The sequence below is a fragment of the Misgurnus anguillicaudatus genome, chromosome 1, assembly GCF_027580225.2.
Source record: "Misgurnus anguillicaudatus chromosome 1, ASM2758022v2, whole genome shotgun sequence".
Classification (NCBI taxonomy): domain Eukaryota; kingdom Metazoa; phylum Chordata; class Actinopteri; order Cypriniformes; family Cobitidae; genus Misgurnus; species Misgurnus anguillicaudatus.
The window spans coordinates 7,049,587-7,068,861 of NC_073337.2; the positions used below are offsets into that span (position 1 = coordinate 7,049,587).

General features: G+C 38.9%; 2 protein-coding genes across 3 annotated transcripts in view; both read left to right on the top strand.

The window, feature by feature from the left end:
• The first annotated feature begins 1,828 nt into the window (after positions 1–1,828).
• Positions 1,829–9,227, top strand: tmem209 (transmembrane protein 209). 2 transcript variants are annotated; one of them, XM_073859110.1, is made up of 15 exons: positions 1,829–1,970; positions 2,365–2,525; positions 2,706–2,764; positions 2,848–2,979; positions 4,437–4,657; positions 4,767–4,971; positions 5,062–5,237; positions 5,320–5,391; positions 5,555–5,651; positions 7,382–7,507; positions 7,614–7,711; positions 7,866–7,980; positions 8,053–8,150; positions 8,232–8,304; positions 8,463–9,227. In XM_073859110.1, the coding sequence occupies exons 2-15, from the start codon at positions 2,389–2,391 to the stop codon at positions 8,513–8,515; spliced, it is 1,662 nt and encodes a 553-aa protein (XP_073715211.1). In that variant the 5' UTR covers positions 1,829–1,970; positions 2,365–2,388; the 3' UTR covers positions 8,516–9,227. The 2 variants fall into 2 exon arrangements, with proteins under 2 accessions (XP_073715211.1, XP_073715256.1); XM_073859155.1 differs by having other exon boundaries at positions 1,863–1,974.
• Positions 9,228–9,742: 515 nt separating this feature from the next.
• ahcyl2b (adenosylhomocysteinase like 2b) overlaps positions 9,743–19,275 on the top strand; it is a 47,489-nt gene continuing 37,956 nt past the window's right edge. Inside the window, exon 1 of the mRNA XM_055189886.2 lies at positions 9,743–10,150. Coding sequence (XP_055045861.2) covers positions 9,758–10,150 — 393 coding nt within the window. The 5' untranslated portion in view covers positions 9,743–9,757. The remainder of the gene's footprint in view (positions 10,151–19,275) is intronic.

A 19,275-nucleotide genomic window follows, 5' to 3' on the forward strand; every position in this document is an offset into this window, starting at 1 on the left:
ATTTCGGGTTTAATTTCAGAAAAGCAACCGTTACATTTCAAGGTAAGAATGAAACTACAATGATTGTATGTCTTAAAAGAAATAAATCTTAATTTTCTAATGTATTTTAACTGAAATGTGAGAACCTCGATGACGCATGCGGTTGAGCAACGCGACTTCCGGAGAACGAACCCGAAAACATGTTCGGGACGTGTCCGGCGGAACTGGCATGAATGGCCACCCTAGCCAGACCCGGAGATCAGCTGGATGGATTCCAAAACGGTAAAAATCAAATGTTTAACTCTAGGGGAGCTGGAATAGGGGCATATTTTTTAAAGTGGAGTGTCCCTTTAAGACCTATTTTAAAGGACTTTTAAAGTCCTATTTCCACATTTTTGTGGAAAGACTGTCTTCTCTATTTTATTGGTCTGACACTGAGCCACAGAAATGCACAATACTGACAAACATAACTGGCATGTTTTCTGGCTATAAACACCCAGCTAATTGATGCACTCAGGAATGTTTCGACACTGATTATAGATACACAAGATTTTGTCAGCTCTGGTATGTTATCTAAGGCGTCTGCTGCTTATTTGGTCCTTTTGCTCTATTCACACAGCAGCTGATCCCATAGCTCTCCTCTTAGACCCTCAGGTGAGGTCTTTATGTGGTGTATTGAGCGACTGCATTTATATCATAGGAGGTTAACTGCTGGAAAATCACAAACAAAATCTTCACTGTATGCTTCCCAGTTGGAGCAGCTAGAAAAATTAGTTGTGCAGTGGCTTGCTGACCCCTGGTGCTTTCAAAAGGCTTTACATGGATAGGAAAGGGGTCATATTATGAGACTTTTTATGGATTTAAAAAAGTCTTTGGTGTCCCCACAGTGCGTGTGTAAAGTTTAAGCACTCTTTGCCTGGAGAAGTGGGCATACTCTTAATTTATGCCCCCATGGGTAGCCTATACCCATAGACTGTAAAAAACACCCCATACCATCAAATAAAGAAGTGTGTAGGTCAGGGGTCTCTAACGCGAGAAGCCCGCACAGAGTCTGTGAGGTGCCCGCCAAAGCACATTTTATTAATAGTTTTAATTGTAATATTTATTTATTGCATATTTTTTATATTAGCTTGGCTTGGTTTATGTATGTAACATATTAAACAATACTAAAGCATATTTACAAGTAAAATAAAATAAAATCAACAAGTAAAACAAAAAGTTTTGAGTAGACTATATTAAAAAGTAGCCCTCCAGATCGCCCTGCTGAAAAAACAACACCAAACCAGCATGGGAATCTATGCGGTTTAGCTGGTGGTCACCAGCATACCATCATCAAAACACAACATATGCTGGTCTTGCTGGGATGACCAGCATGGGATGCTGGTATGACCAGCTTGGGATGCTGCTAGTGCTGGTTTAGCTGGTGCTGATGCTGTTTTTTTGCTCGTTTAGCTGGTGTTCACTAGTAAACCAGCACCAAAACACAACATATGCTGGTCTTGCTGGTATGCTGTTTTTTTTTCAGCAGGACGTTTTATCCATTGGGGCAGCCCTTGCTCACAAAATGTTGGAGACCCCTGGTGTAGGCTATACTCCGTATACCTACCTGCACTACAAACTGACCCACCTGCTAAGCAATCACAGTGTTTCAAATTATATGCAAAAAGTGTTTTAAAAGGCTGCACTCCTGCTTTTCATATAGGGAGGATGTCAAACCTAAATAAACTCAAATCGATTCTTAAGCTTATTAAAACCAGTATAAAAATAATTCGTTGGTCTAAATATTTTTTAATCTTCTTTACATCATCTAAGAAAATATAATTTTACTGATGTGTGGTGATGACTCGGTCGCACGACAGGCTTTTATTTTGAAGTGTTGTTCTGAAGGACTTTTATTTGCTGCCATTTTCCCTCTGTTGTTGACGTTTAATCGTATCTATCTTCACACTGTGCTGATTTTACCGCGTTGATGTAGTTATTGGATTGAGGAGGCAGGTATCATGTTTATAATAAAAATGTTGATGTTTCTTGGCGGTTTTCAACATCATGTTTTGTTTAGTATCGCGTGCGTTGTCTAAAAAAACAGCTGTCTGATTGTGAACTTTGCTAGAGAAGTATTCCGCACGTGCACAATGGCTCGTAGTGTAATTATACATTACAGCACACTGGTTATTATACTTACAAACAACGTTAAACTAATGAAATGCCACAAACGAAATTGAAAACTATATAGTTCTTCCTTATAACAAAAAAATAATGCAGTGGAGTGCATTCTAGATCCCCTTACACAGTAATGGACTGCACACCAAGTCGGTTAGTTGGTGTCAGTGAATTTCTTATTATTCCTGATGTTGTCTGATTATCTTATGTAACGTTATGTTTAAGGTGGTAGAGGATCTGTGCAGAGATATGACGCCTTCAAAGGAAGGCATGACCTCCCTAATAGAAAAGACCATGAAAATGCGGATGGATGAGCAGGCACGACAGGTTGTTCTGGCATGGGGAGTGCTGAATATGTCACTGGCGGGAATGATCTACACTGAAATGTAAGTACATACATGTGTTTGATTACCTTCAACATGTGTCATCAGCACTGCTTTATGACAGGTTGCCACTGTCTACTCAAAATTAAAGTGGTAGTTCTTTATCTGTGATAATGTGATATATTAATGATATATAAAAGTGTATTTTTTTAACCAAAAGTACTAAATTACTTTGTCTTTGAGGTCTGGAAAGCTTCTTAGCAGATACTACAACATAAACTACTGGCTTATCTGGTATATCGGTAAGTATGTGTGATATGGACAGTCAGATAGACATAGAAAGATGGTTTCTGGCTTTTTCTCTAACTGTGATTTTGTTGGACAGAGCTTGGCCTGGCCTCTTTGTTTAGCCTTAATGCACTTTTTGACTTCTGGAAGTACTTCAAATACACCATGGCTCCCTCCACGATTGCCATCTCTCCTGAGCAGCATCAACTTCTGGGTCTTTCTTTTTCAGGTGAGATAGTTGGCAGATGCAGAGATGCAAACACTGAAAAGAGCCGTACATTGGTTTGCCTTTCAATATTGTAATGTATAGAGCCAGTATTCTGGTGTCTTAAAAAGCAAGAATGTGGATTTTTATTTACATTTTTTATACTGTACAAAATTCATGCCATACCAATACTTTAAGTTAACCCTAATAAGTCCCTTGGGGTCAACCTTACCCCCAAGCCACTTTTCTTTAGTTTAAAAACATGGTTCCCTTCATCTCAGTGAAATAAGATGTTGTGACTTATCCAGATTATCTGTCAAGATTCATATAAAAAAACTGGGCTTGATTCGGTCATTCTAAAGAGGTGGAAAAAAGTACCAACATTTTTAATATGAATCTTGGGGGTAAAAATGACCCCAATTGAAATGAATGGGAAATGCAAAAAACCAACACTTTTTTTTCTTTTTCTTTGTCAAAAAAATCTATGCATCCAGAATAAATCAGAAAATTTTAACACAGAAAGGTAGGCCTGGTACTAGAGCACAAATGCAATATAGAAAAAACATGCTTAATCACACAAACACACAAAGTTATGACTGCCACAGAGAGCATTTTTTTTTACAGAATTTGGCAAAAAACAGCTACAGATGGAAAACAAAGATGTAAAATGCGCGCACACACAGACAGACACACACACACACAGACACACACTTACATTCATTCAAATTTCTGTGGCATTTTGTAAAAACAGACATTTCAAAATGCATCAACAACTACAAAAAAAATCTACTATTTGAAATAATATTTATTTTTAGTGTCCTTTCTAATGTTAATATATACATAAATTCACAAAATGTTTCACTAAAGTACTTATGTTGAGGCAGTTGGCCACATCCAGTAATGCATCTCTATGTGCATCTGCTGGTCGAAATGATTTTCCTAAACTGTAATTCTTTTATGTTTTTTTCTAAACACCAAATGGGTGAATTCAACACATAAGATCTAAATTAATATCTAAAAACAATTTAAATCAAATTTAGATCATAATTTATGTGATTTTTTCATAAAAATTGATCTTTTCAGGCAAGCTAATGGTGTAGTTGAGGAATTGAGTGGTAAACGGGTACAAAAGTACTTCATATCTCCCAAAACACAGCAGTAATGTATAGATGGGAAGGAAACAAAAAAAAGATATATTATTTGTATCATTAAAAATGTATATATTTTGTAATCTTTTAATTTCTGGGGTCATTTTTACCCCCAAGGAACTCTAACGTATACAGAAAATAGGGGCTTATGAGGGTTAAAGTGCCTTACTGTAACCAGTTTTATTAATTTATTTTAAAATTAGTTTAATTTTTTGGTATATAAAATGTTGATGAGCTTAAATTGTTTGGAATTTTATGGTCAGATTGATTGAATTGATTTAGCTCTTAACCTTGATAGTGGCCCATAAGACAGATCTGTTATTGTGTGAATAGGGATTCAGGCCTCTCCACCTCAAAAACAAGAGAAAAAGGAAGCGCCTGTCTCGGCCCAATCCTCGCCTCTGCAGGGACAAAATGTCCTTAGTTTCAGTCCTGCAAGACCCTCCAGTGCCAGCCCCAAGTTTTCCTCCAGCTGTGTGTCTGGATACAGTCCATCTTTGAGCAGCCCTTCATCAGCAGGGGGAACTTTCTCACCTTCCATGGCCTTTGGGAAGGTTTGTGTGTTTTACAATTTACCTTGATATGCTTCTAGACATTTTATTTATAATGTTTTATCAAGTTCAAGCACACTCTCTTGTCGGTATGTATGATTAACATCTGCAGATGATGAACTATAGCCCATCTCCAAGTTCCTCTCCCTACCCAAGTAACCTTGGACCGGTGGAGGGAGCCAGTCTGCGTGCGCGATACCGCACATCTCCATCTGTCTTTAGTTCGCCCGGAGGTAAGGAAGATTACATAGATGATCTCAAGACTTTGGGAAAGTTTTTGCGCTCAGAGGAAGAGAAAAGTCACCGTAGTCAACTGGGTAAGAATCCTGCAAGGTAAAGAAATTGTATCGAACTCTAACTGTGTCAAAGAAATATCTGAAGTTTTCAGAATTACTCATTCTTATTAGGAAGTCCTGAGTCATCATCTCCAAGACAGAGTCCAACCTTCTGGAACTACAGTCGGTCAGTGGGAGATTACGCACAGAGCCTGAGGAAATTTCAATACCAGCCCGCATGCCGTTCACAAGCCCCATCTGCCAATAAAGACGACACAGAGCTGGGATCCAAACAGGCTGCGGAAGAGGTGAGAACAGCGGTACATTTGATTCAGAAAAGACCTATTTCTTTCACATGTTTAAAGTGAGGATGTTTTTTTTTTGTTACAGGTATGGGCAAGAATCACAACAAGCCGTATGGTGACTGAAAGTATTGACAGCTGGACTGCTAAACTGAGAAATGTAAGAAATGAGTCATGGTATTGTATTTTCTATGCTCAAAATAGCATTGCACATGATTATCATGTCTGTGTTTTATTATTTGCATTATTTTGGAAGGTTTTGTTTTCAAGGTAGGAAGCTTGTGAAAGGTCTGTGAATTTGTTTTATTTCATACTCATTACAGTGGATAAACGACACCATTCTGGTACATCTGGTGAAAGAAATTGACTCCGTAAACAGTCAGCTGAGAAGACTGGGCTGCCCTGAGCTCCAGATTGGGGGTAATTTTTTTTCATGACATTTGACTATATTTCGACTGTATATGAGGAGCTCAGATGGAAAAGCCTCTAAGGGCGCACTCACACTATACAAACAACACCCGGACGCGTTTGACCCCAAAAACCTGGTTCGTGTGCTCGAGCACGGTTTACTTTACGGCTCAGGAGTGGATCGCGCAATGTGATCCCAATCGCACCAGAGCGTGATTCATAAGGAGGGACATCGATTGCACGACCACTTACCTTCAAGACGACGTGTATTTTCCTTGTTAAGTGGGATGTGATCAAAGCCTGGAGTGGAGCGAAATCCCGTTCCTCTCTCCACTGCAAGCGTTCTGTAATCACTATGAACCGGATCCACTCCGGGTTTTCCGTCTGTAGCACGTTAAGCTGATGTAAAACTTTATTTCAGCTAGCATGGACATACGTATAATGCAGGAAGGCTCTGATGTTTTGGAGATCGATAAAGGTGTGAAAGACCAATGGAGATTGACTTGGCTTAGCAAACTGAGGAAGATTGGCAAGCCTTTCGTGTGCATTCACACGGGGGCGTAAGCGTTGACATTTCCTTTTCACTTTTAATGGGTGACGTCATGCGTTGCCAAACTGAATTGTGGATCCGTCGGGGCCGTGTCACTGGGGTAGCTCGCGGCAGAAGTTGAACATTTCTCAACTTTTAAAGCGGGAACCTAGGCAGAGCCAGCCAATTACGTTTATGGAAGACCGGAGCATGTGTAGCGGCCACTGTGATTGGCTGGTCACACTTCAGACAAGCCTTCCGTCAAGTGTTAACGCTTGTGCCCCGTGTGAATGTACCGTATCAGTTCGTGGGCTTAAAAAAACAAAAAGCCAGGAACTTGCGTGTCTTTGCACAGTATGCCTAGGGGTCCTGTATTTTGGGGTAGTTGATTGGTGCTGTGCATGATCATTTTTGACTGCTACGCTGATCTAACCAGTGGCTGATACAACGGGTTTGTTAAACTCATGGGTAAACTTACTTATATGTGCCGCCAAAACCAAGAGGCAGTCAGATGTCATTAAAATCCTGTGAGAGTGATTCTAGTAATCATACGAGGAATGCTCTCGCGGTATTTTGATGTCATCCACCTGGCAGTTCTTGCAGTAGTCAAAAAATCTTAACGTTTGTATATGTATTTAAGCACTGCAGTTTAAAAACAAGTGATTTTAAGCCATTGAAACACAAAAAACTGTACTAAATATGCACATTGTTTCTGTGTGAGAGAAGCATGCAAGCCACGCATTCGCTTCTCATTGAGCTTGTGAGTATTTTTGCCGCTTTATTAGCTTAAATACATTACAATGGGTTCCAGTGTTAGGAGAGCGCTTTACTTCCTGCCTTGTTCAAAACAACCGGGCTCGGATCGATAAACGTACAGTGTGAGTGCGTGGTTTTGAGGGATTAGGGAGGGGGACAATTGCGCTGGGTCACGGTTTGGATAGTGTGAGTGTGCCCTTAGTGCCACCTCCATCAAAAATTAGATTATAATTTTAACTGAGTGCTCTTGGCACATATTGTACGTTCATCAAACACTTAAAACGCTAAAAATCTGCTTAATCCCGCCCTCAGGTCATTCAGAAATACCGGTTTGTTGACAGAATCCATTTATAGATATTTAGAAGAAAACATGTCAGATGCACCTAGTGTTTTGCATCTGAGCTCTTCATATGTTTATTTAAGTTGCTTTATTATATCTTGATTGTTTTCCATGAAGAGGCCAGTATCACCAGTCTCAAACAAGCTGCTGTGGTCAAAGCCTCTATAATCCCCACCCTCAATGCCATCGTTCAATATCTGGACATCACGGCTAATCAGGAGTATCTCGTGGACAGAATTAAAGGTAAGCAGAAATGATCTACTTTGATATTACTCATTGCCTTTACACTATGTATTTTACAATGTTCTTGTTTCATACATACTTGATGTTTTGATGCGCTTGTTTGCAGAATTGGCCCACAGTGGTTGCATGAGCTCTTTCCGCTGGAATGGTGGAGGAGATTTGAAAAATCGGAAATGGGACACAGACCTTCCCACAGACTCTGCTGTCAGTTCCTAGACAAACATATAATATTTGATTGCAAAATGACCAAGAGCATTATACAAACTAGAAACCATAAGAACCACCCCTAAAAGTATGATTTTGCTCAGTACAGTTGTGCAATTAAATGTATTGTTTTCAACTTCCTGTTCTGTTGTAGATCCTGATGCACTTGCTGTGTACGTATCTGGACTCGAGACTACCTCCACATCCTAAATATCCAGATGGGAAAACCTTTACATCACAACACTTTATACAGACACCAGATAAACCAGGTTTGCTTAGTCACTGTTGCATAAATTGCTTTAATTTATAGCTCTTGTATTTAATTTTTGTATTTCTTATAGATGTGTCCAATGAGAACCTCTTCTGCATCCATCAAAGTAGCACAACCCCCCCTCATTATCAGCTTGTCTATCAAGGTCATATCTACAGCTTACCAAAGGTATAGTACATACTGTTTAACCAAAACTATAGTCACTCGATGCTTCAATTAATATGACTAATACTCGTGTTTTTTTTACAGGGCAGAAATAATTTGTTTCATACCATCCTCATGTTCCTCTACATTATTAAAACTAAGGAGTCTGGCATGCTGGGGAGAGTGAATTCAATCTTCTTATCTGCAAAATGCTTTGTTATCTCATGACATAGCTTGAACGGTTCTATTTTGTATCTTTAGCTTTTGTAATGTATATGATAAAAGTAATCCGTATGTAATAATACATGTTAGTCTTTTTTCATTTTTTTTTTTACAGGAGAGTGAATCTCGGCCTATCAGGGGTGAACATACTGTGGATCTTTGGTTGACGTTAACACAGCAAAATTAGAAACCATAAGACTTTGCCACTAAGAGGAAAACATTGCATGCTGTATTCCTTGCAACCTGAATGCACATGCAAATTAAGCACAGAACGTGTTTTTAGCTGTACAGGAAAATGTTTTAAACACAAATATTTATGGCTTGAAACGGTGTCAAAATGGATCTTGTAGCTCTGGGTTTTGTACTATATCAAAAGTTTTTGTATTTAATTTGTCATACAAGCTTCATATCCAAAGTTATTTTTGAATTGAATGTGTAGTACAGTGTAGTTTTTTATAAATGCAGATTCATCCATCAAGCTATTGGGAGGTTGGTGGGCACTGCAGGATTTACTTGTAATACAGTACAAAATGTTTTCTTATTGTGCCAAGAAAGAAAACTAGTTTATCATAAGCAAGAGTTTGTGCTCAGCATAGGTACATGTGAGCACCACATGCATAAGTCTCCTTATGAAGGACATACAGTCTGAAAATAGTTTGGTGTAGTGATGTTTAAATACTTTACACTGAAGGGCCTTTAAAATATACAAAATAGTTTGGAGAGCAGGTGACCTTGATTTTGAATGCAAATTATTGACCGCAGCAACAACAAAAACTTTTAGTATTTTGTTATTGTGCCTGAAACGCCTTGAAACCTTGGAACGAGTCTGCTCTTTTGTCTTTTTGTTAAAAGGAATAAATGCTTGAAATTGTTTTTGAATTTTGCTTTTTCCTTACAAAACACTCATGGGGGCGCTATACCAAGAGTTAACCGTTAGGTGGTAGTGATGTTTAACCGCCTGTCGATCTAAATTATTCGCCTGATATAAAGATTAAATTTCACATTTTCAATTTAATTTAATATACATGGTCATATAGTAAGGTAATTTAATAAAAGACTGATTATTAACAAAATCTGCACTCGTATGAATGAATTTATGCTTCTACAATCTTTTGGACATGATGTCTATCATGGCAGTCCGTAAAGCACCGTGTATTGCCAGGTAAATATAATAAAATAAAATACGTTGATATGTTCAATGCTCATTCTGTACAATAATAGTAAAGTTAGTACAGCCAAAATTAATTAAAAAGTTGTTTTTCCCATTATAAATAATTTGGAATAAATATATCTGATAAAAGCATGATCATTATTAAATAAAGTACGTTAAAACATGAACGCCACAGTTAGTATAGTAGTTATTATTAGTAATAATTTGTATGTTTCATTATTTTCTAGTCGACAACTACATGTCCCACAATGCCTTGCGCGGAGCGGAGTCACGCCGTGCGTATCCGTTCGTGTGTCGCTTCTCTCTGTATTGGGAAAAAAGCCCAGTGCGGATAGCAGCTATGTCAGTCCAGGCTGTGGCAGCGAAAATGTCCGAGATCGACGTGGCCGGTAAAGATCCTTCCCCTGCGATTTCTCCATTGACACCTAAGGCGGAGGAGAAAAAGAGCGAAAATAACTCATCCACGGCGTCATCGGCCGCGGCAGTAGAGCCGAGCCCGGTGATCGCCGCACCGAACCCGATGAAGATGCCGCAGGTGTCCGCTATGAAGCGACCAGACCCGCAGCAGAATGGCGGTGAGGCGTTCGTCAACTGCGACGGCACGGTGGCCGAGGCCCCGCGAATGAAGAAGGTAATGTGAAGCTACGGAGGGGATCCGTGAAATCCGCAACGGTGCTTGATTTGTAGCGTGTGTGTGTCATTGTGCGGCTATTATTCTGGCCTAGCGAACCTCCACGAGTATCGCAACATCTGTAAATGTACCGCATGTATCATACGAAGATTAAATGACGCAGTAACGGAAGGTTTTATCAGGTGTACTGTATGATCAGATTGATCATAACGCGTCCATGTGTTCTTTCATGATTGATAGAGATCCGCAGTGCGCGTGTTGTGGCACTGCGCGTGTCTCATCTAGGACAAAACATACAATTTGTAAACATCGCGCTTAAAAACACTGTAACACAATTCTTAACAAGCACTTAATATTGGTTTGTACGATTTATAAAGTGTTACGTAAGTGTACATCAGTGTCATCTATTACATATGAATTTGTATTTGTTTAATGAGAAACGTAAGAATCCTGCAGCTAGGCATCTCTTGGCAAATCTCTATGTGTGCTTATGGCAACATTTTGTCATACAAATTACAATACATACATTTTGGCATCCACAACAATATCTTTATCTTACTGTAGGGCAATGATAAAATTGTATTTACCAGCCAGTGCATCTTATGCAGGTGTTTTCAATATAAACATGAATATATATATTTCTCTCTTTTTTATAAGAATAGAAGTATGACAGCATTGAAGCAAGACAATTCATATGTTTGTGGAGGGTTGTTGTGACTTTTTCCTAATTTTCCATTAAAATGAACGTGCTTTGTCAATATGTTTTGAGTGACAACATGTCATTGGAGTAAACTGCTTGTTCAGCTTTCCAAAATACAGCTGTATTTTTTCTGTCTTAAAAGAAATGTAGATTTGTTTTCCATGTTGAAAAGGAGTATAAAAGTTTATGTGATTAATGTTAATATTATTTGTTTTTCTTACTATACAAAGCATGCTAACTATGAAAAGCATGCAATTCTGTGTCCGTAAGGACAAATCAGGTTGTGCGTTTAGCTCAATATGAGCTGAGACCCTGACACTTTTGATAGCTCTCTCTATCGTACTGTTCTGTGTGGCCAAGACAGATTATCTTATGTGGGGAGTTTACTTCATGAAGTGTCTTTTGGCGTGGGCTCTGATTTATCTGCTCAATTCTTGGAAGGACTTGGTACAGACTGGCTTCTAAATGAATCTCTTTTAAGTAAACAAATATCTTTACTGTCTTAGCTGGCAAGCACAAGTTGGTCAAAGTACAAGCCAAAGACTTGGTAGAAAGAAAAATTCAGTTTAGCAAATTAATAAGTAATATAAGGCTTGTGATTTTTTTTAGTAAAGTTTTTGATGGACTATGGCCCCAACTTGACATTGTGATTGATTGAAAAGAGAGAGTTTGGCCTTCTTGAGATCTTTATTCCTTGTTATTAACCGTTTAAAAGTGTTAAGTGTTGTGCATTTTTCTGTACAATGAATGGGAGTGAGAGACAGAATTTGTGAACACAAAGGTCATACAGCTTTCTTTTGTTAAAAAGAAAAATATGGTAAATAAGATGGCTATAATTGCAGACTTTGTCTACTGAATATCCGCTGCCAGTGTTGTTAGCAGTGTGACTCTTAAGATAATCTTAGTCACTAAATTCATTTAAAGTTGGTTTGGCAACATCCCAAAAATTCGCTTAGCACAGACACAGTTACACCATTCAGGCTATCAGAGGCACTTTCTTGATGGTTTCAGTGAAAAGGCTTTTTTCAATTGTGTAACAAATTAGAAAACACAGTCTTGATCTGTAAAATTTAGCACCCATAATGCATGCTTATGCGGAAAGGGGAGAGCTGCATGTTATGCAAACCAATTTCTGTCCATGTCCTTGCAGCTGAATGTAATTATGTTGCATGCAGTTTAACTAGGGTTTTAATGGCTTTGACCTCAAGACCTTTAGGCACTAGCAAAAAATTTGCACATAGCTTCTGGAATCGAGAGATTTGAAGGCATAAAGTGCTGCTGCTAATAGGTGTGTGTTCACACTACACCTCATTCAGCAGTTCTGTAGCAGCAAGCAAGCTAGTGTTACTCCGCCATGAGATTTGTGCTTGTCTTGAACTCTTGTGAGGTTATGTCACTAAGTTACAGTTCCCAGGATGCTTATTGGTAACAGGCTTATGACATGGATCAAACATTGCTGGGAAACCCTGTACATGACTGGTATGTTACATGCAGTAGCTATAGTTTTGACATTAGTAAAAGTGTTATACATAAAAAGGAAATTGAAACGTAATTGAAATGCCATGAAGATCTGCACCATTTACTATTCCCTTTTTCTGATAATGATTCTCATTACTATAATAGCTTTTTCTTTTTACAGCATTACAGTAAAACAATTGTTGTACAAAGATTTAATAAAGATTTAGAGTAAGGCCAGGCTCACACTACAGGATTTTTTAAAATCCTGGCCAATTATGAAATCTGGTTGCAGCACACACATTCACAAGGATAATCTTAACAGATGCTCTCTTCATTCACACTACAAGATATTATTAAGATTATAGTGCCAGTGAACAGTGATTCATATCACTTTGTTTTTAGGGGAATGTTCATGGTGCGTGTTCACAGACGCATTATTCAAGTAGCTTTGTTATTTCCTCGTTCCATAAGCCGTTTCTCCATCACTGCCGTCTACCGGACCCGAACAACAGCTTGTTTTTAAAAGGTCTGTCATTCACCTTCGTCTCTCATCGACTGTTCTCAAGGTACTGAAATAATCATCCCGATTTAAAAATCCTAAATATCATACATGCTTGATATGATCATTGCGGCCCCAGTTTGCTTGCGAGCAGATATGGAGGTGTAATGCTGCGTTTACACCAGCCACAGTAGAGGTGGCAAGCCTCAACTTAAGTCAATGCAAAGGCACGATTAGGCATCATGCACACGAATGCTGCGGAACGCGCTGCGCATTCCATGCGAATTGAGCGTTGCCGTGGGAAATGTGCGAGTTGAAAAATCTAAACTACGGGGGATTTCCACGGTGCGTTAACCAATCTGAACCTTGCTGTAGTAGTGACGTGATTACAGGAAGCGAGTCTCAGCAGAGTCGCAGAAGCCCCTCCCATGACGCGAATTTCTGCGTGAATGTCTCGAATGACTAGGATTTCACACGCGAATGAAGCGAGTAAACTCAAATGTTCAAGCGTCCAACTACGCGCCAATAGCACGTTTTTGCCGCCTCTACCGCAATTTGGTCTGTAAAGGTCACATATAACATGATAATCCGAACCAGAACCGATCAGTGTCCACTACCCAGTTTTCTCTCAAATTTTTGCCTCGCATTTATCATTTATAGCCGTGGGTTTGCAGAGCGCTGCTGCATTTACTTTGGACTGGTGAACCTTTGAGCATAGGAAGTGTCTTTGGTTATATTGGACCATCATTGTGGAGGGACACTGATATCTTTGAGATTTCTGATATGTGGTTCTCCGTTTGTCGAGACTTATCAAGTTCACCAAAATGTCAACAATGTCTTATCTGGTCAAAAAATCATACAATAAGGTTAAGACATGGTTTTTGCTGGAGTTTTTTTCTTATCTTTTTGTGCTATTTCCTCTCAGTTTACTTGTGGAGGAGTGTAAAATGTTTTGCTTTGAAACCAAGGTCAAGGAGACCTGGAGAGCACACTGTGAATTTTGTCCGACTCTCTACGAAGTTCCTCATTGCTCATGTGACTTCTGCTGAGATGTTATTCTCTCCAGAATTGGGGCTGCTAATAGGAAAATATTTGTCACTATGGTGAAACTTTGATGACTTTGTTGGAAAAGGAGACTGGCATATCAATTTGAGCTTGTCTGTGGTTATCTGTGGTTATCAGAATAACATACCTCTATATAGTGGTCATGATACATACTGTTATTAAAAATTATATCATCACATACTTAATTACACCCTCATGTTTTTTTTAAACATGTCTTGCATTGTAAAGATGTTATTTTGTTAATGTAATTTCTGACCCCTTCATTTATTGCAAGTAAATTAATTTAGGAAATGTATAAATTCTAAATAAACACCAAATATTCATAATAAAAGTAGGCCAAATGACACGTTAATAATCCATTGAACTGAAGTCATCTTTGCGTGAGGATCAGAACAACATTTGTTGAAAGGAAGAAAGTTGTGTGGTTTTGACTCATGAGGGTGAGTAAATAATGGTATGAACTCTTCTTACAGGACCACACACACGCATGACATAAACCGAGAGAAACATGCTGGGAGTAAAGGGCTGCTTACACTCAGTGATGAACACTGTGGTCATGGAGGCATGGTCTTGTCCTGTGGAAGCTAAATGCAGTGTACTCACTATTTCTTCTCTTGTTCACAGACACTCATGTCCTGCTGTCTTTGGTAACACCCCTAATGGTACACTTTATCCGAGAACAACTATCACTTTAAAGGGCACGACTCTGCTTCAGCTGTCCCTCAGGCAACCTTACTGCACCACAGTGGGACTAAAGGGTGATTTATAGTTCCACGTAGGATCTACACCATAGCTACGCCGTATGCTATGTAACCAGACGTGCACCTATTCAAAAATGTAAAAATGCATCATATCTACATTGAACTTAAGCACTGTGATTGGTCTGCTAGAAGCCCTCCAGTCAGGTCAAAGAAAATCTGCAGGGCATTTCCTAATACTCTTGTCCGGTTGCAATGATCAAAACAAATGTGCCCAGCATTGAGGAGTGATATTTAACAAAAGTCGCTGTCTATTTACCTCAATCACTGCTGATGCTTATCTAAAAATGTACAGAACAAGCTGCTGCTTTTTCAGCTTTTTTCTGTGTGTGTATACATCGTTAACATGGATGTGGACATTGCCTACACCGAGTATAGTTTGTAGGGGGGTTATGCTTTGTTTACACCAGCAGCGGTAGAGGTGGCAAGTGCGGGTGATTTACATGTTAAGTCAATGCAAAGACGCGATTAGGCAGTTGAAAAATCTGAACTTCGGTGGATATCCGCACCATGTTAACCAATCAGGACCTTGCTGTAGTAGTAACGTGATTACAAGAAGCGAGCAGAGTCTCAGCAGAGTCGCATGACGCAAATTTCCCCATGAATGTCTCGAATGACTAGAATTTCACGCACTGCTTTCACACACGAATTAAGCAAGTATACTCAAATGTTCAAGCGTCCAACTACGTGGGAATACCGCGGTTTTCCTGCCTCTACTGCGGCTTGTGTTAACGCAGCATTACATTAATACATCGATATAGTTCGATTTTATTTTGTAACAATCCGAAGCATTGATGCCATAAAAAAATCGATTTAAGGTACCTTTATTTTGACACTCTCCATGTCCTTATTCTTTTTGACGTAACGTCCATCTACGCATTTCCGCCAAAGCATGCATTTCTGTTTATTTTCATCTGCTAGCGTCAGCAAGTGAATGCGATGCAGCAATAAAGCAGTTGTAGCAGCGAAAACACAGCGAAAGAGACCGAAGACGAGTGTGTGTTTAACACTGCAGGTGATTTTGTCCATGCAAAACGCAATTTAATACATTTTTTTCTAAAACTACCTCAGTGATTGTCACTATTGCACATTTTGGCACAAAATACTGAAAGACTTTGACTGTTACCATCATAAGCTTGATTTTATGTGATATTTTGCCCTTCATTATTCATTTTTCTTTATTTAAAAAAAAGTGTATTTTTGTTAGTTGTTGTAATTGTTCAAATCGGGACAGAGATTGTGCAATTTTCATAGTGTTTAGTTAAATGTTCATGCTATATATTTTGGTTGCATTTGTAATGGCGCTTTTCTATCGCATAGTACCCCACAGTTTAGTTTAGTTTGTGTCAGCTCACCTCACTTTGGCATGGCTAGCTTTTCCATCGAGTTACGTATCACTTCGGAGTGGGAGGGATTATAGGAGTGTCGTTATATTTGCGCTGCCTACTGCTGTGACATCATACATGTGCAAGCGTTGTTGTACATGGGGCTGTCACGATTATGAAATTTGACTGACGGTTAATTGATTAATAAATTGTGACGAATATGATGATAAATTGCCTGTTTATTGCTTTGACATTTAATTCTCATACATTTTTTGTTTATGAAATAATTTTCACAGATCGTTGTGATTATTTAAATAAAATCTTTTGCAAGGTTTATCTGGCAGTAAATATTTATATAACACATTTACATAACAGATTTTTAAAAGTAATCTGATACCGTCTTGTTTATACAGGCGCTGCAGCTCCCCCTTGTGGTTTTTAGAGAGATGTGCAATCATCGCGGTGATCGGAAATCATTGCAATGAGATCAAACAATTGTGATGAGACGATTATTTAATCATTGTGACAACACTAGTTGTACATTTCTGTACATTTATTTATTTCTGAGTCCTCCACAAAATTAAAATTGGCCACACATCGCGTTTATCACTACCTCTGTCTCACATGACAGTTTTTGTTCAAACACTTGTGGCGTCAGTCGACGGCGCTCTGCTGAGCCTCATTGAAGTTGCCTTAAAGCATAATGCTAGCGTGCTCGTCGCAAATGTTCCGCCACAAACTGCAAGTCTGGAAAAAACTGTTATGGTGTTCCTGGTTCTCAACCTGTGGATGTTTTTCATGGCTAAAAGGGAGTTTGAGAACTTATTGCAGAGCATAGATGACAACATGTTTGCTCGAGACAGCGCAAGCTAACACTAAGGTAAAGCTAATGTTTTACATTATAGCGATGACGCTAGTGGTGACGATTCTCTCAGACCAATCAGTGATCTGCAGTGTTTTCACGTCACGTTTGATATCAGCTCGGGTCGCTTGGAACCCCAACCGAGGTGGTACGAAAAAAGTATCGGGTACTGCGTACTGCACCCAGTAGAAAAACTCCCAAAAGTAAGCTGACCCGACCCAAACTAAACCAAACCGTGGGGTACTATGCAATGGAAATGTGCCATAAGTAAAAAGTGTTGGGGATCGCATCCCTGGCAGAGAAAATCGGTTTCGTATCGAATCGTAATTAACAGTCCGATTTACACCCCTAATAGTTCGCCCTATTCTCAACTAAAATCACTCAGGCTTGGCTCTTAATGACTTCAAGTATTGTGATTGGCCACAGGGCAAAAAGTATGCCAGCCAAACAAAGCACAAATGTGCCTGCTTGCTGCTTTCGTCAGGAGAACGTGGGCTTCCGGAGATTTGTTTTGTCTTTTGTATCTGGCCTGTTCTTCTTTGAACCTAAAAGCATTGTTTGTTCTACTTTGTCAGATTATGCATTAAGAGATTGTGCTCATGGTCAGCGAGTGGAATATCGCTACCATTCCCCTGTGAACCTGCAGTTGAGATTGCTGTTTGCGTACTGTGGTTTGATAAGCCGATAGTGTGCAATCTGTGACATCAATTCATGAGAAATCAAAGCTAAACCTAAAAGATAACAAAGAGACAAATCTGTTAAACTACTGTGTGCTGCAATTTCTTAACTTCATATTATAAAGTGTTAGGCTTTGCTTTAGAGTGATTGTGTTATAAAAAATCCAGTAAGAACTTCATAATCATGTGGTTTATGCATTTGCTAGTTGAATTCATTTGCATTTGCTGGGATTTTGGGTGAAAATGCCTTAATTATGCAAGCGTTACGAGTGAAAGATTAAACCACTGAACCGTTTGTTAGGAATGCAATACTGAATGAATGAAGAACAGCTTTTGCATTGACAAAACTGGCAACTGGATTGATTTATGGTGCTGAACATTGAGTTAATGATTTCTGATGTGTGCTTTGGTACGACTAGGGGCTCGGGTTAAACATGGGATGGACACGCATACATGATCCACAGAGACGAAATGTAACCTAGACCCCTGCTCTAGCCTCTTACAAGAATCCTTATTGTGTAAAAACTTGCTGTGTCACGAATGGGAAGAAATGCCACTCTTTTCTCTCTTCTATTTCCTTGCTATTAGTTGAAAAAGAAACCGACCACAGCTGCTCTAAAACACTGATTGACCCTGAATTTTGGTGTTGTGGCTAGCCTCAAATTTCACAGCATGTTGTGTTTTTAGCTTATAGTAAACTGTAACGTCTAATCTTATCCTTTTCAATTTTTGCAGTCTTTTACTGACACTTTGCACAGACATTGGCGACTGCTAAAAGATTTTAAGTAATGTTTAACGGTAATCTCAATTTAATTAAGCCTGAAATGAAACATTACTACCATGACACTTTTTTCTTAATAATATATTTTGGTCAGGGATAGATCTATTTGCAGTAGCTGGTCCACACAAACCTATAATTTTAGCTCAGCCTAAGCCTTCTTTGTAGTGGATATGTAATTTCTAAATTGCAGTCTGTCATTGTTGAAGATCAGTGTGGAGTCCAATTTCTGAGTTTAATGTGTGTGATCTTGACAGGGGATGAAAATTCTTTGTCTAGAGTTAAGCTGTTTTGCTACTTAAAGAAAAAAACAGGTCATGCATTTTTTAAATTAAGTCGCACTGCGTTTAATGATGATTTTCCATTGCGTAGTACCCCACGGGTTGGGCGAGCTGAGCTGATACTAAAACGTGACGTGAAAACACTGTAGATCACTGATTGATCTGAGAGAATCGTCACTACAGGCGTCATCCCAAAATTAGCTTTACCTTTGTGCTTGGGCTGTCTCGAGCAAACCTGTTGTCTTCTGTGCTTAGTTCCCAAACTCCCTTTAGTGGTAAAAAACATCCACATTAAGAACACTATACAGGGTTTCCCACAAAAATGTGTTAGTTAATGTGGTAGGGTTGGACGAGATTGGTGGGGCAGAGGGCGTGGCAATCAAAGGGGCAGGGTGTATGAGTCATGATGAAAATTAAAATATTTTTATTTAAAACACTCAAATAAAACTTAATTTTGAAGAAACTATGACAGAAAATGAACACATACTCGATTTTTAATGAATTAAATGTTTTTAACTTGCCTCTAATGGGAATAGCTGCGTGTTGAAGTGAAACTAAAGGGTTAATAAACACAAACTAAAGCAGATGTTGTAGAACATCAGACGAACGATGAAAGATGGCGCAAAAATTGTAAAAACTGATTATTTCTCACTATTAATGACATTATCTTAAAGGAGTGTAACTACTGTAGCATGTAAATAATGCACATAAATAACGTGAGC

Bases quoted from the DNA above. Each gene is read 5' to 3' on its own strand.
- tmem209 (XM_073859110.1), top strand. From the start codon at position 2,389: ATGACGCCTTCAAAGGAAGGCATGACCTCCCTAATAGAAAAGACCATG. The intron at 2,980-4,436 runs GTGAGATAGTTG...TTGTGTGAATAG, and splicing joins TCTGGGTCTTTCTTTTTCAG to GGATTCAGGCCTCTCCACCT. The intron at 7,981-8,052 runs GTTTGCTTAGTC...TATTTCTTATAG, and splicing joins ACAGACACCAGATAAACCAG to ATGTGTCCAATGAGAACCTC.